Here is a 24635-nt window from a genome sequence, read left to right as displayed (position 1 = left end):
GTGTCCTACGCCGACGACCAAGAACCAGCTCATCGCTATCGTAGCTTCGCTACATAGCTCGCATTCGAAGAGAGAAGAAGAAAAAGAATCGACAAAATGAATACTCAAATGGGGAGCGATCTCCCTACCGAGAAGTTGGATCGAAACAACTTCGCATCTTGGGAATACAAGATGCACAATTACCTGGTCAGACAAGGCTATTGGAGCTACATCAAAGGAGGGCACGAAGACCGACCCATCGAAACGGCTCCCGGATACGCGACATGGGAGCAAGCCGCAAGCCGCGTGATGTATTGCTTGGCAACATGTGTTCACGATCACATGCTCGGCTACATTCGCGAAGCCAAGACGCCGAAGGAGGCATGGGAAAATCTACGAAAGATTTTTGCGTCGAACACAACCGCAAGAAGGCTTCAACTCCGCCAAGAGTTGAACAACATTCAACAAAGGGACATGTCAATCACAACATACACCTTGAATACACCTTGAAGATCAAGGAGCTTTGTGACTCGCTTGGCTCGATAAGTGTAAATATTGATGATGATAAGATGGTACAAACATGCCTCGGCCGCCTCACACCACGGTTCGGTGCGATGTGAACCACCGTTGTAGCAAGGGAGAAATCTCCCTCATTCGAGCTCCAATCAATGCTATTGGTCGACGAAAACCACGTGCGTACAAGGAGAAATTTGTCGGAAGGCCACATGCTCTACATGCACTCGAACGGAGGAAGAGGACGCTGATGAGCGAGAGGCCGTTTCGGCCAAAGACAAGGCGGACAAGGTCCGACCTATGACAACAACTCCCAATTTCGGCCGCAAAATGGAAGCCAACGAGGAACCTTCGCAAGAAGTGGGAGCTTCCACTCTGTCCCGAGCCGTCAAAACGCAACCGAATGCGGATATTGTGGAAAGCTCGGCCACCACGAAGAAGAGTGTCGAAAGAAGATGCGCGAATCAGCTTCCACAAGCCGACAACTCACGAATTACGCGCACAATTCCGACTACGAAGAGTATAGCGGAATGTACGGGCACAACTCCGACTACTAAGATTGTGGTGGAATGTATGTACACAACTCCGACCATGGTGGAATGTTCATGATGAAACATATATAGCAAACTCTATGTCAGCCTCTACCTCAACTAGTGCCCTCAATCTGGAGGACGTATGGTTTGTTGACTCTGGAGCCTCAAACCATATGACATCTCATAATGAATGGTTTCTCGAACTTCGAGAGCCGGAGCGACGGTATGTCGAAACCGGAGATGACACTACACACCCGATTCGGCACAACAGCAATGTTCCGTTCGACGAAAGAGGTAAGCAAACATACATTAAAAATGTCTTGCATGTTCCCACTATCACGAAGAATTTGTTCTTGGTCGGCCAAATGGTTGAGCAAGGGATGCAAGAAGGGTACGTCATCGAAAAAGAGGGTTGAATCATCGTGCGTGGAAGAAGAGAGGGCTGGATGTTCATTCTCGATTCACACGAGATGAAATCCGCCATGTTCGCAAAAAGCACGAAAGCCGACTTCGACATAGAGCTATGGCACAAGAGAATCAGCCACATCAATCTCAACAAACTCAAAGTAATGAAATCGAAAGGAGTCGTTATCAGACTCCCGACATTCAAAGAGAAGGAGATTGAAGGTGTATGTGAAGCGTGCCAATTCGGCAAGCAACACCGACACCCATTCTCGAAAGAGCGAAACATGAGCAAAGGTCTACTCGATATGGGGACCGGCGCAAACAGCTACATTCGACAAATGCCGATATTACTTGCTCTTCATCGACGACTTCTCCAGGCACACGTGGATCTACCTGATGCGGCAAAAGAGCGAAGTGTTCGGACACTTCCAAAAATTCAAGAATGAAGTCGAGAAAGCCATGGGCCGTCATGTACGATGCCTTCGATTAGATGGCGGCAAGGAGTACTTCTCGGACGATTTCACGGCGTATCTCTGAAAGGAAGGAATACGGCGAGAATTCACTTGCTGACACACTCTGCAACAAAACGGAGTAGCCGAGTGGAAAAATCGGCACATCCTCGAAGTAGCGCAGGCCATGATGAATGAGAAGCATATGCCCAAGTCATATTGGGCCGAAGCTGCAAATACGGCCGTCTACCTAATGAACCGATGCACAACATCCGGAGTGCATGAGGTCACTCCGCATGAAAAATACTTTGGAAAGAAGCCGGACTTATCGCACACCCGGATATTTGGCACGATAGCATACATGCACATACCTGACGGATAGCGGCAAAAGCTAGATCCAAGGTTGGAGAAATGTATCCTCGTAGGATACTCACTCGAACAAAAGGGGTACAAATGCTACAAGCCATCTATCTGAAAAGTTCAAGTAAGTCGAGACGTCGTGTTTGACGAGTCCGCATCTTGGTACGCACCAGAGACAACTTCGACTCTGACTCCGCTTGACCCGGAATCCGCAGAACAAGAGATAGAGGATGATGATTGCCTTACGCACATGCTCGAAGAAAGTCCGATCACGACTCGACTGAGCAGACCACAAGAGACTTTGAGGGATCAAAGCACATCAGGGCCTAGCCCGAAGATGGACAAAGGCAAGGCGAAAATGTTGGAGTACGAAGACGATCGCTTCGACGACACTGAGTCAACTCACGCACTTGATAGTGAGTTCGGCCGCTTCGATGTACCAATTGGAGCTAAGAAAGCTCTCATCTATGCAAATGAAAAGCTCCGTCGCTCCACCCGTGAAAAGAATTCGGTTAGCCGATTTGGCTACAACGACTACATGGCATATTACTATGCCTTTATGATGAAGGTAGCGATAGTACGCGAGCCGGAAACATTTTCCGAAGCAGCCAAGGATCCGCAATGGATCGAAGCCATGAACGAGGAGATGCAGGCACTACGCAAGAACGAGACGTGGGATCTCGTTCCCACCTCACCACACAAAAAGGTGATCGTATTCAAATGGATTTACAAAGTGAGGTACAACGCCGACGGTTCCGTCAACCACTACAAAGCACGACTCGTAGCGAAAGGCTACGTATAAACGCACAAAGTTGACTATGAAGAGACCTTTGCCCCGGTGGCAAAGATGACGATGGTACGGACCGTAATTGCGCTTGCCGCGGCGAAAGGGTGGCACCTCCATCAAATGGATGTCAAGAACCCCTTTCTACAAGGCGAATTAGAAGAGGAGGTGCACATGATATAACCACCCGGCGTCAACTCGAGCACCCATCCGAAAGCTGTATGCCGAATCAAGAAGCCACTCTACGGGCTCAAGCAAGCACCGCATGCTTGGCATTCGAAGATAACGCCATATCTTCATGAAATCGGCTTCGGTATGACAAAATTGGACAAATCCCTCTACATACGAAGCAATTCCACAAGTCCGATCGTCATCATCTTATACGTGGATGACCTAGTCATTGGAGGTGAGAATCTCGTCGAAGTCAATAAGCTCAAATCCCTCCTTTTTGACAAGTTAGAGATGACGAACATGAAGGAGCTCTACTACTTTCTCAGCATCGAGGTAATTCGAACCCCGGCCGGAATCATGATCTCTCAACGGCACTACATCCTGAACTTGATATACAAGTTCGGTATGGTTGAGTGAAATCCGCGGCAACCCCGCTCGATCGAAATCTCAAACTAGATGTGAACACGGACACCAAAGCGTGTGAGCCGACTCAGTATCGACAACTCATCGGGAGTCTCACCTATTTCACGATCACACGACCCGATCTCAGTTCTCCGGTCGGTCTCCTTAGCCAATTCATGCAAGCACCACGTGATACTCACTTGGATTGCGCTAAGCGAGTTCTACGATACGTGAGCGGCACAATCGATTGCGGCATCCTCTACAAGACCGCAATGCCAATACGACCGGAGGGGTACACAGACGCCGATTGGGCTGGCTACAAAGCCGATAGAAGATCAACCTCCGGATTTGTTTTTTTCCCTCGGCAGCGAACCAATATCCTGGAGCAGCAAAATCCAACCAACCGTCGCTCTTCCAAGCACAGAGGCGGAATACGGGGGCGCGGTAGTGGCCGCATGTGAAGCAGTATGGCTCAAAATGATACTCAAGGATCTGGGCGCACCCATCAAGGATCCCACTTCCCTTTAATACGACAACATGAGCAGTATCTATCTGGCTCGGAACCCGGTGTTCCACGCATTGTCGTGAAGATCCGTCACTACACGTGGATCGTGAGGCAGAACCGCCGGGGTTCTGGACCGGAAGGACTTGAAGTTGGTGCAAGCTTTAGCGAGAAAGTACTTAAGCTAGATTGAAAGATAGAGAGAGCTTAAGATAGAATAGAACGCTTGACTTTAGACTTTAGATTGAGAGAGATTAAGATTGAACTCTTGATTTTAGATTTTAAGAAACAAGTTACGCGATCCATTCGATAACGAATTCTCTTCTTCTTAATTTCATAACCAAAAAAAGCCCAACCCTTCTTCTTTTTCATCCCTTCTTTTATAGATGCTCTCATGCATATGATGCATGTGAGAGTATAACACATGCATAAAATGTGTGTTTGCCATTTGACGCTCATGTATTACATGTGGAGCATGATAACCATGTCACTCATTTTAGCTGTCATGTCTGAGAATTTCCGTGTAAAAGTACAATGATAGAAATATAAATTTAACTAAATGTCATTGCTTAGTGGTAAGCCTATTGACTCTTAACTAGGAGGTGCAAGGTTTGAATCCTCACTTGCCCCCCTTGTCTATATATATGTGATATATATTTATTTATTAATTTGGTCACCGGATGCCGGTTACCGTCGGTCGCCGAATATCGGCTCCGCCGCCGCTATCGTCGGCCCGTCGGATGCCGAAACCGCCGAATCACCGATCGCCGGTTACCGTCCAGTTCCGTTTTGGTTGTGCGACAAGGAATTTCGCTACCTTAGGACAGTTAGAGTTACTGCCACCGTTTACCGGGGCTTCCATTCAAAGCTTATAACACTTCTCCTTTTTACCTTCCAGCACCGGGTAGGTGTCAGACTCTATACGTCGTGTTACCACTTAGCAGAGTCCTATGTTTTTAATAAACAGTGGCTAGGCCACCTCCACTATTAGTTCAAGTTACCTTGAACTCTCTATGCTCAACACATAGACACAAAGATAATAGCTTTTGCTCTACCTTATATATGATGAGAGCCGTATTTGTCGTGCCTATGTGGGATATCTCACAGTTTTCTCTTTTCCCACGGTATTGCACCCATGAGGCGATCGCCCTTTCGATGGGCATAACTGGCTTTTGTCCATACATAAGCTCCGTCGGCATATACCCTGTCACCGAGCTGTGTGTCGCTCTATCGGCCCACAAGGCATAGGGTAATAGTCGTGGCCAATTCCCGACTCGACCGTTGCATGCCCGTACGATGCCTTTAACGATAGTCCATGCCCTCGCTCGATCTTCCCATTCGCTTCTGAATTGTAGGCAGTCGTGAGGGAGAGCTTTACGCCTAGTCGTTCGAAGAGCTCCGTAGCTTCATGCGCATCCAACTCCCCTCGATCGGCCACTCTCTTCCCCACACATCCGTATCGGCAAACAACCTCTTCAACCAGAAATTTACAAACGGCTGAAGTCGTCTTATTTGTCAAGGCTCGTCCGTCCACTTGATTTGTCAAGTCTTCCCTTGCCAGCGCTAAGTACTTCATTTGTCCCACTCCCATTGGCATTGAGACCAGATCCACCATCCATTTGAAGTGTATGGTGAGTGTATATGTTGGTTGTAACTCATCGCGATGACATATATTTGAATATATTTGGCAAGTTTCGCATGTGGACACAAAATGGAGTACATCTTTGTACATGCTTGGCCACTAGTACTTCTCCTTCAACTTTTCGAACGTCGCCCATGTTCCTCTATGACCTCCCAAGCACTCTCGTGGAATTCGGTCATCAGCGTCTCTTGCTCTTCTTTCTTCACCACCACTCGACGTGGTATTCTTGTCCTTCTTTGTGGATGTCGCCAGAGGAATCCTCCCTTCAGGAAGTATCGGTAAGCTTTCTTCCAGATTCGTAGGGCCTCCTCCTTTGTCAACGAAGCATCCCGTCAATGTTCTTAGGAATCTACCGATCAGTAACCACTCTCCTTCGTACTCGTTCTCATTGAAGGCGTGGTGGGTTTGCGTGTCCTAGTCTTCCGCCAATAATCGAGCCATCTTGAAGAAGTCGAGGGCGACATCTTCATCTTCCGAAACCATATCGCTTCCATTTTCAAATCTTGCCCTGGACAGCATGTCAGCCATGGCATTCTTCTTCCCTGCAATGTGATGGATCTCTGGGTTTAAAGACTTGATGTAGGCAATCCACCTTAGCATAGAAAGATCTGGGGTCGTACATCCCGAGACCATTCCGAGAATTGGGAGACAATCTGTCTCTATTATCACTTCCGACCCGATCAGGTAATCTTTGTCCGTCTTCACTACCGATACAATACCCCAAAGTTCCCGCTTGACTTGGGCATATCTTTGTTTCCGTTCACTGAGAATCTTTGCTCCAAACAGGACGGCATATCGCGCATTATCTTCTCCTTCTTGGTTGATGACCCACCCGATTCCGGTTGGGCTCGTATCTACGGTCACGTAAATCGGCTTCCCTTCGGCATAGTCTGCCTTCCTTAGTGTTGGAGCTTCAAGTAGCAGTTTCTTCAATCTTCGCATCGCATTTGTGTGCTCGTCTTGCCATTCAAACTTCATTCTTTTCTTTAGTAGTCCAAATAACGGTTCGGCGACATGAGCGTAGTGCGGAATCCAGATATGATAAAATGTGCATGCTCCAAGGAACCTTCTAACCTCCGTTTGATTTTCGGATTCTTCTTTCATGTCTTGGATCGCGTTCACTTTGTATGGCGAAGGCTTCCGGCCGTATGCCCCACATAAGTGACCTACCACCAATATCATCCAAGAATGGCATCGTGATGTCTGGGATGCAATCCTTCAAGACTTTATTCATGGCATTCACCATATGAGCCACCAAGTTCATTGCGCCTTGGGGTAAGGTACACATCCGCACAAGACCGATCGGAGTCCTCTTGGTTGTAATGTCCTGATTGTTGATCGCCAATTGGAATTGGTCATATCCGGAGTAGAGATCGCTAATGGAGTAGATGGACTGGCCTGCAAACGCTTCGGCAAATTCGTCCACGCTCGGACCGATTCCGGCATTTCGAATTGTCACCCTGTTGACGGGTTGAAGATCTTGGATGAATTGCAATGATCTATTCTTCTTCGGCACCGTGAACCACCTATTGGAATAAAGAGCATTTGACGGTTCTAGAATTCCCATACTCACCTTCTCCTTTAAGAGTTCGATCAGCTTCGGAAGGTGTGCTCTCGGAACCGGTATCGGTTTCAAATTCCAAGGCACATGAGGCACCGTGAAGATCACCATCGGCTCTATAACCTTTGGGTCGGCACATCCGATTTCCCGTGGGAAGAATGCAAAAACCTTCCCATGTCTCTCAAGCATATCGCGAAACATTCGCTCCTTTTCAAGGAGAAGGAAATCCTCCTTTCCAACTCGTAGCTTCCCCTTCGTCTCTTTGGTGAAGACATGACTTATCGTCTTCGGATCTCTTAAGCTTGGATCGTTAGCGACTTCCTTCATCTTTTGCTAGCTATCTTCCGGTAGCAGAACCGCAATTGGCTTGATCTTCTTATCCACCGTTTTATATTTCACATTGATGTCAGCTTCTTTCATCGAGATGCCACGAAGGTATTCATCGATGATAGCGTACATGTTGACGGAGTTAACCGAAATCACGCGTTGATCCTGAAGATAGCTCAAGTCCATGACGTCCTCGATTTCACCGATGGTGTCGTTAAATGAGGCTTCTTCCATAATATGAGTCATGAACTCTCCTTCTTCTATTATGTTTTCTTCTTTCAACATCTTCTCGAATTCTTGTATCCGACGCTTGTCCTTCTTGTCGGGTAGTACTAGTTTACATGCGCCACTAGGTGTGACACATGTTACTTCTCCTCGCAATCCACGCACTCTTCTTACTTGTGGGGTCTTGTCATTGCTCAGACTATTTGTGCCCCATGCTTCAATAGTCCGCTCTAAAAATCCAAGGATTCGCCTCTGAGACTATCTCGATTCCTTTCATGATTGGCTTGCACCGTTAGGAGTTGGACCGATCTTTGGTTGTCAAGATTCTTTATTCGTGCGAAGGCTGCTCCATTATCGAACACTTTGGTCTCCATCCGAGATGATGTGATATAAGGTTGCCCTAGGATGACAGGATGCGACGCCGATTCTTGTACGAAGAAGTGGTGATCCATCTCCACATCCCCGATTGTGACTTTGACATTAGGACAAGCCCCGTACAAGTCCTCCGTAGACTTTGTTGTTGCGCGAATCTTCCATCCATGGTTTGTATTGATTGGCCATCTTCCTTTTTTGTAGAAGTCGGTTGACATGAGGTTGATCTCCGAGCCTTGGTCGATCAAAGCTACCATGGTCTCTTTCTTCTCCCCGATCTTCACCGGCGTCTCCGTTGTCGCACGTGCCCAATGAAGTCGAGTATAGTGGCTGTCCACTATTTCTTCATCAACTTCGTCCCTCGCCATCGTTATGGCATTTGGTTTTGCTTTTAGCGGACTTTCTTCTTCCTCGTCCGATTGTTGTCTTTTTCTCTTTACAAGGTCCACGATCGTGTCATGGAACTCCTTCGTAATGCCGAGTAATTCCCTCAAGGACAAAGTTACGTGGCTATCAAGCATCGGCATCCTCCATAGCTTTCTTCATTCCTCCTCTTCCGAAATTCACCCGTAGGGGTCTTCTAGTCTCGCTCGAGCAAATCATGTTGTCATCTATGTACACGATATTTTGTCGGATCGCCTCTCAAAGGCTCGTGCAATCCCTTCTCATGTGGTCCATGCTATTGCACCATACGCATCTAAAGGGTTCTTTTCCTTTGGGCCCCCGATGATTCATGTTAGCTAGCGTGACCTTCTCGAACTTCTTCACCAGTTCTTCGATGATGTCATCACCAATCTTCTTTTCTTCCACGTTACTTTGTTTTGGTGGCTTAGCTACTTTCGGCGGTCTTGCTTTCTTCGTGACAGTCGATCCCGTCAAGTCGGTGTCGTCAACCCATTGGCGACGCTTGTCAAGCCTATTGCACGCTCGCTTCACTACAAGTCCGCTACAAGCCCATTTGCTTGGGTATCGTCTTCGAGAAGAGTCCCCAATTCTCATCTATCCTTCATGTCCACAGCTTTCAAGAAGTACAAAGTCTTCTGCTCTTCAAGCAACAGTTGGTCCGTGTTGGGGAGACGACTAAACATCTGGTCGAATTCGTCGTACACTGTCGAGGCGCTCATCTTCCTATTCTTCTTCTCTATCCACTTCATCAGGGCATGTCGAGTCATCCTCGTTGAGTCTTCAGTCATGAACTCCACTAGTATCGTTTTCTTGAACTCAGACCATGTTGTCTTACCTTCTTGAAATTCGATGACGAGTCTTTGGACGTTGTTGGCAACAACTCTCTTGAAGCTTGCGATTTGACGTGCTTCAGACATGTCCCTCTGATTCATCTCCCTTCAATATGTGTCCAGGAACTTTGTAACGTTCCTTCCATCGAATTGTCCCTCGAGCTCTATGACACGATCAACAACCTTCTCCACGCTCGCGTCGTTGTTCTGAGATCTCATCCTTTGCTCGACAATTAGCATCATCCTTTCGAGCTCTCCCGCTTGATTACTTGAGGATGCCATCTCCAAGTATTAATCTCAGCTTGATCCTTCCTATCGCCTCTTTCACGTCGGGTTCACCACTTTATTATGTCGTGAAGATCCGTCACTATGCGCGGATCGTGAGGCGGAACCGTCGGGGTTCTAGACCGGAAGGACTTGAAGTTGGCGCAAGCTTTAGGGAGAAAGTACTTAAGCTAGATTTAAAGAGAGAGAGAGCTTGAGATAGAATAGAATGCTTGACTTTAGACTTTAGATTGAGAGAGATTAAGATTGAACTCTTGATTTTAGATTTTAAGAAACAAGTTACACGATCCATTCGATAACGAATTATCTTCTTCTTAATTTCATAACAAAAAAATGCCTAACCCTTCTTCTTTTTCATCCCTTCTTTTATAGATGCTCTCATGCATATGATGCATGTGAGGGTACAAGACATGCATAAAATGCATGTTTGCCATTTGGCGCTCATGTATTACATGTGGAGCATGATAACCATATCACTCATTTTAGCTCTCATGTATGAGAATTTCCATGTATTTTATCTCTTCTTTTATAGATGCTCTCATGCATATGATGCATGTGAGGGTACAAGACATGCATTAAATGCATGTTTGCCATTTGGCACTCATGTATTACATGTGGAGCATGATAACCGTGTCACTCATTTTAGCTCTCATGTATGAGAATTTCCATGTAAAAGTACAATGATAGAAATATAACTTTAACTAAATGTCATGGCTTAGTGGTAAGCCTATTGATTCTTAATTAGGAGGTGCAAGGTTCGAATCCTCACTTGCCCTCCTTATGTATATATATGTGATATATATATATTTATTAATTTGGTCGTCAAATGACGCCGGTTTGCCGGATGCCGCCGCCACCGTCGGCCCATCGGATGTCGATACCACTGGATCACCAGCTCCATCGGATGCCGATTCCACCGGTTATCGTCCAATTCCGTTTTGGTTGGCTGAAACCTTCACGAGTGGCTAGGCCACCTCCACTCTTAGTTCAAGTTACCTTGAACTTTCTATGCTCAACACATAGACACAAAGATAATAGCTTTTGCTCTACCTGATATATGATGAGAGTCGTATTTGTCGTGCGTATGTGGGATATCTCACAGTTTTTTCTCTTTTCCTTTCACAAACTTATACCCTCATATCTTAACATCTAGTTGTCCGTTTCTCGTGTAATAAAGAGCATTCGAAAGCTCTTGAAGACCTCCATCATTTTGTACTTAGATACTTCACTATTATTGTTTTATGTGATTCATACTCAATTTTGTGCGTTTCATGTGATTTTCACACTATTGGCGAAAATCTTCACGACAATGTGGACAAAACACATCGAAGTGCACTATCACTTCATCCGAGAGCGCGTTCTAGCTAGCGATGTCGACCTACAACACATTAGCACAAATCTTCAAAAGGTCGACATCTTCACTAAAGCCTTAGGAGCCGACAAGCTATGGCAATTCATGACCGATCTTGGATTGACGATCCTTGACTTACCAAGCTTGAGGGGGAGTACTAAAGACATTACGCAATACAGTATGCGGTAACGCGTGTATTCCACAACCGCAGAACGAAGTCGCAAAGAGTCGATCTACCGTGCAAAGCCGCGAAGAAAGACGCAAGCCGAAGCACGAACTTTGCAACTACGCACAACGCAAGCTGGAGCATAGATTCCGCAACTCCGCATACATGCGAGTCGACGCGAGTCAACGAGGACTCTGGAATGCGAGTCGAAGGGGATTTCAGATATCGTCTGAAACTGACCCAACTTGAGCTTGAGGGGGTGTGTTGAGAATCAAGCTCAACTTGGTCTAGTGTGTGAACTCACCTTGAGAGTGAATAGACATTCAAACGGTCAAGAGTCACCATTATGTCACCACTTTGTATTCTAGCATTTAGTATGAGTCATAGAATATGATTCTATGACACATAACTTATGAGCTTTCACATTCCCCATGTTCCATGAGTCTTGTAGTTAATGAAGAGAGAGAGTGACTATATAAAGCACCCTCCTCCCACCTTGTAAAATGTTGAGTCTTTCTCCTTTGTTAATATACTTTACCTTGCGTATTCTCTGTGTCTTACTCCTTGTCTCTCTCACTCTCTCTCTCTCTCTCATACACACACACACAGTTCATATCTATTCTGCTGCAAAGAATCCATCTCTTCATTCTTTACATGTACTCCCAAGATGCAAAGTTGTTGCGATCCAACTTCTCGCTAGGGAGAGCGCTCCCCATTACAGTATTCATTGTCGATGTAGATTTCTTCCTTCTTTTCTTTTCCTTCTCTCTCGAACACGAGCTGTGTAGTTGCACTACGATAGTGATGAGCCGGTTCTTCTGGAATGTCGGCGTAGAGCACAACACACGATCACGATGAGGCGAGTGGGCTAGATGGAGCTACCAAATTGCTCTGATACCATGTAAAGAATCAATGATGATTCTGGTGAAGTGGAAGAGATGTGAGTTATGTGTGTATGTGTGAGAGAAGAGAGGAGAGGAGAGAAACACAAGATAGATAAGAGACAATATGAAGTACTCAAGAAGAAGAAGGAGATGTATATTAACAAGTAGAATATGAGATACAAAATAGCGTTACAAGGAGTCACAACAAACCTAATATGGAGTAGGAGGAGGGTGCTTTATATAGAGTCACCCTCTCTCTTCATTTACTCACTACAACGTTCACTCTCTCACTAGAGCCTTGAGGAATGTGAAGTCTTACAGTCATGAGGAATGTGGAATCATTAGTTACGTGTCATAGAATATGAATCTATGACACATAGTTTAATGTGTAGAGATTGGTGGTGTGACTCTTTACCTTTGAGTAATCATAGATTCTCAAAAGGTGTGTTCACATGTTGCTCTATGTTGAGCTTGATTCTCAACATAGATCTTGAAGTCTTTGATAGTTGATGTGGCCAATTCCCTTGTGCCATAAGTCGATGTCCGACTCGACCTTTTGCCCGTTGGCGAATAGAGCGGTGCCGACATCATTGGTGTCGACAATAAATATTCTTCCATGCGTGATTATGTGGCCTTCTTCTTTGATGAAGCACCCGAGATGTGTAAACCGTACTTTCATCCCCTGGTCAACGATCTATGCAACCGACACCAAGTTCTTCGCAATTGTCAAAACATGTAGTACATTCATCAACTTTCCCTTTTGTTCGACATGGCTTAAAGGGACTTGTTCGACATGCTCGATCGGGTGTGTAGTGTCGTCTCCGATTTCGACTATCCAGGTTGTTCCGGTTTTTCCAATATGAGAACCACTCTTCGTGGCTCATGGTATGGTTAGACGCTCCAGAGTCAACGTACCACACTTCCTCCAATTCGGAAGTGGTCTTCTTCATCGAGTTTGCCTTGTGCTTCATCACGAAGGCTGGCCCTTTTCTTGTCTTCCCGGTTCCGAATCCTTCGGTATAATGCGAGCTTTGTCGGTTCCCTTGTCTGGTCTTGCCAGATCTGGATTTATCCGAATCGGCTCGCTTCTTCCAGCACTTGCTCTCCTGGTAGCCTTTCTTGCCATAGTACCAACATTCTGTATCGGTTTTAGATTGCCGGCTTCCGGCGCCATCTTGACTTCCCCTGCTCGTGGAGGGTCCGGAACTATTGTCAACACTATCTCTGTGCCTTTCGTTCTACTATTGCCGATCACCTCTATTACGTGTTGACCCACATTGTCCTGCAGGCCCACGGGACCGATTTGCGTCGGTGTACATCATTTGGCTAACTGGTTGAATGGTCCTTCACCCACTCGTGTGGTTTTCTTAAACCATCAACATCGATTACAGGTCGAAGAAGGATGATAGCTTCTCCTAGGTGCAAATTGTTGTTCGGATTGGCCCATACCGTTGTGGTAGACCACCGAGGTAGATCTGGACCATCTCGTCTTCTTCCACCATCACGTTGATGGAACCCAGTGCATCGTAGATGTCCTTAATCTTGGTGATGTAGTTGGTAACCAACATGTCCCTTTGCCGGATGTTGTTGAGCTCTTACCAGAGTTGCAACTTCTAGGTTGTGGTACTCGCGGCGAAAATCTTCTTCAGATTTTCCCATGCCTCGTTCGACGATTTTGCGTCTTTCATGTAGTTGAGCATGTAGTTGTGCACATAGGACACGAGGTAGTACAACACTCTTCTCGCTCCTTGCTCCCATGCCAGGAAGTCCTTGTGTGCCGGCTCCAGCGCTACTTCATTAGTTCCCTCGAAATAACTCCAGTAACCATGCCCCAGCAGGTACTAGTGCATCTTGTACAACCAAGACGCATAGTTGCTCTTGTCGAGCTTCTAAGTCAGAAGCGAGCTTGCCATCCCTCCATCTATATTTTCTTTACCTCTAAGTGCCTATCGGTTCATACCAATTCAGATTATGATCCAGCTCATATCAATTCGGATTATGATTCGGGTCTTGGTTCTGGATATTGATCCGGACACCAATCTGGCTCTGGCTTATTCAACCGTTCCAGATCCAGTTAAGCTTGTCCGCTCAACTTTAATCATATATGCACTTACATCCGTGATATTTTACGATTTGTTATTTGGAAGCCCGCATTATGATTTCCATTGTTTATGTATATTCCATAGTATTTGGCTTCATAGCTCTTGTGCAAGTTATGAAGACTTATTGGAGGCATCTGACAAGATCCAGAGTCTATGTTCAATGGACCACATTACTTGCAAGTTGAGGAGCAATTCCCGTGGCATGTTAGTGTCCTTCATCTCTTGCTGGTTCAGAGAGGTTGGTTGGTTCTCGCTCACTCTCTTGTAAAGATATAAGAAGCACAAATAATCAGTTAATTGATAATGGAAATCTATTTGGCAGACAAAAGAGCGCTAGGGCAAAAGGTGAGCGATTGAGAGAGGCCACAAGCATTAATAAATTTCTTTCCACACTTGGGTAAGGAAATCTCTTATTCTACGGTGTTATATTAAATGTGCACTTTGTTTCATAAGTAAGTCATCAAATATAATTGTCATTCCAGTTTAGTGATCATGGTGTTGGTGGACATTGCACATGGAGAACAACATCATGTACCCTACTGAGATTCCAAACTCACATTCTTACTTCAAGTAAGTCACTATCTAAGTCTACCTAGATTATCATGACATGAAAAATTGTAGTTGATGATAATTCAAAGAGAGATGTTTAATACAAGATTCCTACAGTGAACCCCTCTATCTCATAAGTCTAGCAAGAAATCCTGTTTAACAATTTTGTTCAGCCTTAGAAACTCACATAGTAACCTGTTGCTGGTTATTACCAACCTCGAACCTCAAACCTCACACATGTTGATTTGTTGTAAGCGGGCTAACATTGGTAACCTCTCTTTATTACAGGTGTGTCAATGAGACATGAGCAGATTGAAATTTGCACAACGGGCTAAGTTCATCCAAAACAATGTATGGTTGTAATACTTTCTGGTTTTATGGATACAAAACATATGCTAATTGCTCAATGTTGGGGGTCTTCGACACCAACCTTCACGGGCCGAACCGTTTCTTCAACTCGTATGCTCATCTCCCCATTTCGGCTTGATTCTCGTTCCTCTGTTTGTAAAGGTCGACTCGTCTCCGCATCGTCCTTCTTTTTCGCGTTCCTTGTTTCATGTCTTTTTGATGGTCCTTGCTCTTCTATTCTTTTTCTCTTTTCTTCGACGAACACCTCGTGGCTGTCGCACATCACCTCCGCAAGTATGGTGTTGTCATCCACCGGATCCGACCACCCGGTTATGCTTTGCACGCTTCGGTCCGCAATCTCTACCTCGTTCGATGTGACCTTCCCCATCTTCTCATACTTGAGAACGGAAGACCAAAACTTGGCTCCCACTTTCATAGCTTCATTTCTATCTTTCCCGACTCTTATTCCGGCCGACGCAGCATAGTGCATCACATCCACATGAGTCGCATCGGCATCCTCCATAGCTTTCTTCATTCCTCCTCTTCCGAAATTCACCCGTAGGGGTCTTCTAGTCTCGCTCGAGCAAATCATGTTGTCATCTATGTACACGATATTTTGTCGGATCGCCTCTCAAAGGCTCGTGCAATCCCTTCTCATGTGGTCCATGCTATTGCACCACACGCATCTAAAGGGTTCTTTTCCTTTGGGCCCCCGACGATTCATGTTAGCTAGTGTGACCTTCTCGAACTTCTTCACCAATTCTTCGATGACGTCATCACCAATCTTCTTTTCTTCAACGTTACTTTGTTTTGGTGGCTTAGCTACTTTCGGCGGTCTTGCTTTCTCCGTGACAGTCGATTCCATCAAGTCGGTGTCGTCAACCCATTGGCAACGCTTGTCAAGCCTATTGCACGCCCGCTTCACTACAAGTCCGCTACAAGCCCATTTGCTTGGGTATCGTCTTCGAGAAGAGTCCCCGATTCTCATCTATCCTTCATGTCCACAGCTTTCAAGAAGTACAAAGTCTTGTCCTCTTCAAGCAAAAGTTGGTCCGTATTGGGGAGACGACTAAACATCTGGTCGAATTCGTCGTACACCGTCGGGGCGCTCATCTTCTTATTCTTCTTCTCTATCCACTTCATCAGGGCATGTAGAGTCATCCTCGTTGAGTCTTAAGTCATGAACTCCACTAGTATCGTTTTCTCGAACTCAGACCATGTTGTATTACCTTTTTGAAATTCGATGACGAGTCTTTGGACGTTGTTGGCAACAACTCTCTTGAAGCTTGCGATTTGACGTGCTTCAGACATGTCCCTCTTATTCATCTCCCTTCAATATGTGTCCAGGAACTTTGTAACGTTCCTTCCATCGAATTGTCCCTCGAGCTCTACGACACGATCGACAACCTTCTCCACGCTCGCATTGTTGTCCTGAGATCTCATCCTTTGCTCGACGATTAGCATCATCCTTTCGAGCTCTCCCGCTTGATTACTTGAGGATGCCATCTCCAAGTATTAATCTCGGCTTGATCCTTCCTATCGCCTCTTTCACGTCGGGTTCACCACTTTATTATGTCGTGAAGATCCGTCACTATGCGCGGATCGTGAGGCGGAACCGCCGGGGTTCTGGACCGGAAGGACTTGAATTTGGCGCAAGCTTTAGCGAGAAAGTACTTAAGCTAGATTTAAAGAGAGAGAGAGCTTGAGATAGAATAGAATGCTTGACTTTAGACTTTAGATTGAGAGAGATTAAGATTGAACTCTTGATTTTAGATTTTAAGAAACAAGTTACACGATCCCTTCGATAACAAATTATCTTCTTCTTAATTTCATAACAAGAAAAAGCCTAACCCTTCTTCTTTTTCATCCCTTCTTTTATAGATGCTCTCATGCATATGATGCATGTGAGGGTACAAGACATGCATAAAATGCATGTTTGCCATTTGGCGCTCATGTATTACATGTGGAGCATGATAACCATATCACTCATTTTAGCTCTCATGTATGAGAATTTCCATGTATTTCATCCCTTCTTTTATAGATGCTCTCATGCATATGATGCATGTGAGGGTACAAGACATGCATTAAATGCATGTTTGCCATTTTGCACTCATGTATTACATGTGGAGCATGATAACCGTGTCACTCATTTTAGCTCTCATGTATGAGAATTTCCATGTAAAAGTACAATGATAGAAATATAACTTCAACTAAATGTCATGGCTTAGGGGTAAGCCTATTGATTCTTAACTAGGAGGTGCAAGGTTTGAATCCTCACTTGCCCTCCTTGTGTATATATATGTGATATATATATATTTATTAATTTGGTCGTCGGATGACGCCGGTTTGCCGGATGCCGCCGCCGAAGAATCCCTCCGTCTATATTTTCTTTACCTCTGTCTATATTTTCTTTACCTCTAACTGCCTATCGGTTCATACCAATTCAGATTATGATCCTAGCTCATACCAATTCGGATTATGATTCGGGTCTTGGTTCTGGATATTGATCCGGACACCAATCTGGCTCTGGCTTATTCAACCATTCCAGATCCAGTTAAGCTTGTCCGCTCAACTTTAATCATATATGCACTTACATCCGTGATATTTTACGATTTGTTATTTGGAAGCCCGCATTATGATTTCCATTGTTTATGTATATTCCACAGTATTTGGCTTCATAGCTCTTGTGCAAGTTATGAAGACTTATTGGAGGCATCTGACAAGATCTAGAGTCTATGTTCAATGGACCACATTACTTGCAAGCTGAGGAGCAATTCCCATGGCATGTTAGTGTCCTTCGTCTCTTGCTGGTTCAGAGAGGTTGGTTGGTTCTCGCTTACTCTCTTGTAAAGATATAAGAAGCACAAATAATCAGTTAATTGATAATGGAAATCTATTTGGCAGACAAAAGAGCGCTAGGGCAAAAGGTGAGCGATTGAGAGAGGCCACAAGCATTAATAAATTTCTTTCCACACTTGGGTAAGGAAATCTCTTATTCTATGGTGTTATATTAAATGTGCACTTTGTTTCATAAGTAAGTCATCAAATATAATTGTCATTCCAGTTTAGTGATCATGGTGTTGGTGGACATTGCACATGGAGAACAACATCATGTACCCTACTGAGATTCCAAACTCACATTCTTACTTCAAGTAAGTCACTATCTAAGTCTACCTAGATTATCATGACATGAAAAATTGTAGTTGATGATAATTCAAAGAGAGATGTTTAATACAAGATTCCTACAGTGAACCCGTTTATCTCATAAGTCTAGCAGGAAATCCTGTTTAACAATTTTGTTCAGCCTTAGAAACTCACATAGTAACCTGTTGCTGGTTATTACCAACCTCAAACCTCAAACCTCACACATGTTGATTTGTTGTAAGCGGGCTAACATTGGTAACCTCTCTTTATTACAGGTGCGTCAATGAGACATGAGCAGATTGAAATTTGCACAACGGGCTAAGTTCATCCAAAACAATGTATGGTTGTAATACTTTCTGGTTTTATGGATACAAAACATATGCTAATTGCCAATGTTGGTGGTTGCTCAAAGCTATATAAAAGTATGGTTTGTTCTTTTTTCTAGCAATGGGCATGGTTCGGTTTTCTGGCCTTGAAACCAAACCATTTATTTATATTAAAAACCAAACCAAACAATTTAAATTTTATGAAGCCATGTTAACCGAACCGTTTAGAGCCGAACCGTTTATGAAAAATTTAGAACAAAACCAAATCGGTTTATCATAAATCAAAGCCAAACCAATTTTATAAACCTATAAACCATTAAACCTTCAAAACTTTTAAACCTTTAAACCAAACCACATAAGCTAAAACTACTAAACCGCTAAACTATGAAACTCGAAACCAAATTGAACCGAAACCGATAAACCGCTAAACTATGATATTCAAAACCGAACCGAACCGAAACCAAACCGGATCATAATATTTGAAACCAAACCAAACGGTTTATTTATCTTTGAGCCAATAAACTGTTAAGCCATGACTTAACGGTTTGGTTCAGTTTGAGCCGAAACCGTGCCGATTGCTACCTTTTTCCCATTGTAGAGCTCAATGAATTCACAAAGCCAAAATGATTGATAGACAAACCAGATAAGGCCAGGAAACACCCATTATTGGATAAACAAAAGTTTTTCAACCATTGTGATTTTAAGTATGGATAACCAAAGTACCAAATGCCATGATTTTTTGCTTGGATAGGAGAGGCAAATTTCCTAGAAATGTATTTGTACATTGTAAACAACTTAGATATAGACAAGATATGAATAGTATTGAAGCTTGAAATATTTGTGCGTTGCCAATGACATCCATATCGAGCCTCAAAATCAAGTCTTTGGCCATCATGATGGTAAATGGTTCATTAAGAAAACATAACGTGATAAAAGCTTGTGCCTTTGATTAAGATGTTTCATTAGTTTGATATAATTGGATGTGGCAAAGAAAATTTGGTATGCGCCAAACAAAAAAATTTGAACATGTTCCGGTTGACATTATCACTCATAGGAAAGTGGCCGGTTAAAACATTTAATTTCCGGTTTGGATCATAAGCAGTAGGAAATTTTATAGTAAGGACTAGAAACTTTGCCCGACACTAGCTAGAGTTTGCCCATGTATTGCTCGGACCTCGAGATTTCCATATATTTATATGATGGCTTGCTACTCAAAATCGATTTCCTCGACTTACTCCTCATTGTCGAGTTGACTCCAGATTTCCAAGACTCTGCATCGGTGGCCCATTGATGGCTGTCCTGCTCTAGCTCTAGCTCTAGCTCTAGCTTCCGCCTCGTCATGATCTTCTCACTTGGAAAGAGCCCCATCTGTTCATAACCATCAATGGGGGCATGGGGTATGACCCCCACCTTCCCTTCCAGCATCTGCACCACACTGCTCATGCTCGGCCGCCTCCTCGGATTGCTTTGCACACACAACATGGCCACCTCCACCATCCTCATAGCTTGCTCCTCATCGTATATCTTCGCACCCATTCCGTAGTTCATGAGCCTCTCATCCACTAGCTCCATCACACCCTCTCCACGATTGGGTCTCATCTCCAGCCTCTGCCTCAATGCCCTCCAATCTTTCACTCTATTCCCACTCACAATCTCCAGCAACATAATCCCATAGCTGTACACATCACACTTCTCGGTGATGGCCCCCTCTGTTAGCCACTCGGGTGCCAAGTACCCTGGGGTTCCCCTCATCATCGTCACCACCGCACTCTGTTGGTCGCGTACCACCCTCCGCGACATCCCGAAATCCGATATCTTAGCAAAGAAATCGGCTCCCAAGAGTATATTCTGTGGCTTGAGATCCATGTGTATGATTCGGTCCTCACACTCTTCGTGCAAGTAGGCCAAGCCTTTTGCGGTACCCAGCGCTATGTTGAACCTGCTTCCCCACGACAAGACCGGTCTACAGTTTCTATCAGCCTTAATCTTTGTGAATTCTGGAGTACATTTGGGTGTTTTACTGAAGATCCAAGCATCCAAAGAACCATTTTCCATGTATTCATACACGAGGAGCTTGTGCGTGGCACCTTCCAGGCAGAAGCCAAGCAAGCGAACAAGTTGAAGATGGTGAGTCCGGCCCAGAATTGAGACCTCGGCAATGAACTCTTTATTACCCTGTTGACCTCCATCGATGAGTTGCTTCACAGCTATGGGTGTGCCATCGTCCATAGCTCCTCGGAAGACATTGCCGAAACCACCACCCCCGAGAGGGTCCGAGAAACCACATGTGTATTCGTGCATCTCCTTCCATGTGAATCGTCGTGGCTTCGACCCCAGAAGTGAGACGCCGAGGAGCTCATTCTCAATCTGGTAATCTTCCAGTTGCCTGGCTTTTAGTCTTCGTCTCCTATGGATATATCCTCCACCCAAGAATAAGGCGATGATAAGCACAAAGACACCCACTGATACGCCTATTTCGATGGGTTTGGTTAGAGAAGGTGGTGTTGCGTTCTCCATGAATTTCAAGTATCCGATGAATTCTTCCTCAGTTGCAGAAGCGTTGAGTATGATGGTAGCGACGGGACCCTGGATGAGGAAACAAGAACCAGAACCATTGGGTTTTGACTCCCAGAAGGCGGCAGTGCAAGAGCAGTTGTCCTTACAATGCTTTCCCCAACAGTCTTGAGCATGGATTCCGGTGTGGTTGGGAGGGAGGAAAGCATTGGAGAAGTAGCTGGCCCCTGCTATGATTGAAGCATTCGGTTTCTTATGGTTAGTCCATCCATCGCCACAAGAAGAAGGGTATGGTTCCCATCTGCCATCGCCCTCCTTGAACTTGCAGCCTAATTTGGCGTTCTTCTTGGAATCCTGAAGCTCTAATTCATTCGACCCACCACAATTCTGTGTGCAATTCTGCTTCTCTATGTCACACACACCATAGAATCCGCAAAAGAGAGGAAATTGGCATGGATTCATAGAGCTTCTCTTAGATAGACTGGCGAATTCACTCCAAACCCCAGTGTTTTCCTCTAAGGATACATTGGTCGTGTACGCATGAAGGTCTCCATCACTCTCCAGCCTGAGGAATGTGGCAAATGTTAGGTTGAAGCTGTAACTGAATATGACTTGTGTCGATTGGTTGGCTCGCGTACTGCAAGCATCTGGCGAGAGTTGGTTGTATTTTGAAATGATGTCTGAACTGTATGAGGTTGATTAAACATCATGTCCAAAAATCTTTATGTGAAAGAGATTCTAGCTATACTATTATAAATATGTGGAATGTTGACGTAATTCAGCACAAATTTTTCCAATACTAACCCGTTGATTGCTGATGGAACAATATCCAATTGGAGACTGCTGTATTGCTCCTGATACCAGCACAATGCCGCCGCTGCTGCATGATCCATTTCCTGTGTAGCATGGAGGGACCAAACCAAATAAGGAGATCCATATCCGCTGTAATCTGCAGTACTTGTAGAGGTATGGTTATTGAAGGCTTGGTATTGAATCTTGGTGTAGAGTGTAAGGGTTCCGTTCTCCATGGCAAGCGTGTGGCTGGCCGTTTTGGTGCTATTGACGGATTCGGAGGTGGAGGTGGTGAGGTTCATCCGGGGCCGAAGAGCTTGCAGCACCATGAGCGTGTCGGTGGGATGGTCGAAAGATTGCCAGAGTATGTGCTGTTGTTGAAGTAGTGTAGTAGAGGCGTTAGTGAAGAGGACCAGGTTTCCCTCATACGTGATGGTCAGGGATGCATTGGCATGACCCGACGTGTTCGTCTCCCACACGACAGATGCGTTCCTGTCGTAATCCACGAGCTTGAGATTGCTATCATCGGGACTGAGTTGGAGGCAGGCATTCTCGCCCACAGGGTTGCCAATGTTGGCCGTCCACACGACTTTCGAGTCCTGACCCGGATACTGGAAAGGATTGTTGGCGACGAGGGAGAGGTAGTAGGAAGGGGTGCTGGCATTGCAGATGTCATCCGCAGAGATGACGAAGAAGAGCTCGAAGAATAAAGCGTAGTTCTCGAGCAAATAATGTCCCGAATAAATGGACGTTGGGCGACCGTACAGCCTGTCCTGGCTACTCAATGCATCCGGAAGGGATCCGTTGTTGCAGGACAGAATCGTGGATGTCGAGTGTTGGAACTCGCTCTCGGAAAAGGTGTGCCCGTAGTAAGAAAAGAGATTGTCATCGACATTCGAGGAGGGGAAGTAATCATTCTCGCTTGCGGTGTTGGCTGCAACATGAATTCTTGTGATTAGGGAAGCCTCAAGTAGTAAGCATGTCATGCCGGTGATCAAAGATAGGAGCTGCTCTGCACAACGCCAATGAGAAGAAGAAGAAGAATGCTTAGTTTCCATGGCTGAGTGCAGAGGTAGTAATCCCCTATCAATGGTGTGTGTCTGTCTTGACGGATCGGATAAATACATACTTGGGGAGGAGAAGAAGGACTTGCTCTCCCATAGATTAAGCAAGCACATGCGGTAGAAATCATTAGCCCAAAACAGATAAAAGACATTGGGTGGATGACATTCTACTTACCAGATCATCTGGTGAAGATGCTTGAAAACCATTTCCCCCAAATTAAAGACAAAAACACTATAAATTCTAACGAACCGAAAATGTGAGTTCAGGTTGTCACTCTTAAATTTTGGAGGCTTCTTTCATGGCATTTAGGTAATGCTAATCAATGCATTTAGAGTACGAATGCAAAGTACTCAACCTTTTGTTAAAAATTTACTCACATAGAATACGATAAATACTTAGAATATGTGCAGAAAACTTCAAATACTTTGAATATTCTACATGTGTAAAATACTTCTTGAATTTTAAAGTTTTCTTTTCAGAAAAAATAATTTTAAAAAACTTTAAACATTTTTGAATTGTTAAATATGTACCTGAAATTCTTAGACAACGTGAAAATTTATAAAATGGCAGCTCGAAAATGAAGAATACGTGTAGAATAATTTAGAGTATTCTAAAACGTATTTCTAAGAGTAGAATACGCCTTTTTTAACAACTGTGGATGACCCAATTGATACAGGAACAAACTGTACCTAACTTATTGGAAAGTGAGTTGACACTCATTGTACAATCAATTATTCAAAACAATGACCAATTCATCTTCTTCGTCCTCTATTCCACGTAATACCTTGAACCATCACTTTACTTCTACTATCTACCCTTCATTTAAATCTTGGTTATTCGGTGTAACGTTAGCAACCGATGCAACAAAATTTGGTGAACCCAAACCTTCCCCTCAAACATTTTTCCCTACCACCCTTCTCTTCGTCCAGTGTTCTCCTCCACCAACATCTAGATAGAGAATAAAATAATAATATGAGTATGTAGGGCCGTAATGTGTCACGAAAATGCTTTCTTAGAAGGAAATATTCATCGAACTTCTTATTCCACTATCTTGGTCCCTGTTTTAGGCCGGATAGACTCTTCTTGAGTCGACAGACTAGATGTTCCTGGTCCAGTGCCACGAAGCCTTTTGACTACTTCATACAAATTTCCTCCTCTAGGTCACCATGGAGGAATGTCGTTTTGACATCTAGGTAAATCAGCTCAAAGTCCTCGGCTGCCACAACGCTGAGCATCAGTCTAAGGGTTGTCATTTTCACCATTGGTGAAATGATTTCGTCGAAATCAACATCATATTCCTAGCAAAAACCCTTAGCTACTAGTCTGGCCTTGAATTTTGGGGTGGCCGATTCAAACGTCTCTTTGACTCAATAGAGCCCGACGATTCTTCGGGAGCTCGACCAAGTCCCAAGTTTGGTTTGCTCGAATGGAGTTCATCTTAGACTCCATTGCTAGATGCAAGGTGGCCGAATCGGTAGATGTTGATGCTTCTTCGTATGACATCGGTTCTCCGGCGTCCGTAGAGAAGATACCATGAGAGTATCTCTCTGGGGGTTGTGATAGTCGCTCGGATCTTAGACGTATAATTGGACTGGCTGCGTCGGGTATCGATGTCGGATGGTCTAAACCCAAGTGGTTCGGTTGTGTCG

At 44.7% G+C, this 24635-nt stretch overlaps 2 protein-coding genes across 3 annotated transcripts in view; both read right to left on the bottom strand.

Annotated features, from left to right (window-relative positions):
- The window catches only part of LOC147854026 (uncharacterized), a 30269-nt gene extending 7276 nt beyond the window's left edge, over positions 1-22993 (bottom strand). The window contains exon 1 of the mRNA XM_087332132.1: positions 22940-22993. The gene's annotated coding sequence lies outside the window, so the exon portion shown is untranslated. The remainder of the gene's footprint in view (positions 1-22939) is intronic.
- LOC147854025 (G-type lectin S-receptor-like serine/threonine-protein kinase SD2-5) lies at positions 19680-23099 on the bottom strand. Of its 2 annotated transcripts, none has more exons than XM_087332126.1 (2): positions 21934-23099; positions 19680-21814 (listed from the first exon to the last, which is right to left on the bottom strand). In XM_087332126.1, the coding sequence occupies exons 1-2, from the start codon at positions 23097-23099 to the stop codon at positions 19762-19764; spliced, it is 3219 nt and encodes a 1072-aa protein (XP_087188252.1). In that variant the 3' UTR covers positions 19680-19761. The 2 variants fall into 2 exon arrangements, with proteins under 2 accessions (XP_087188252.1, XP_087188253.1); XM_087332127.1 differs by having other exon boundaries at positions 19690-21809; positions 21934-22192.
- Between the last annotated feature and the right edge of the window lie 1536 nt (positions 23100-24635).

The sequence above is a fragment of the Azolla caroliniana genome, unplaced genomic scaffold (genome assembly GCF_043228905.1).
Source record: "Azolla caroliniana isolate FFs.n. ecotype wild unplaced genomic scaffold, voAzoCaro1.0.p SCAF_16, whole genome shotgun sequence".
Taxonomy (NCBI): domain Eukaryota; kingdom Viridiplantae; phylum Streptophyta; class Polypodiopsida; order Salviniales; family Salviniaceae; genus Azolla; species Azolla caroliniana.
This window is presented reverse-complemented; position numbering and strand designations above follow the sequence as displayed.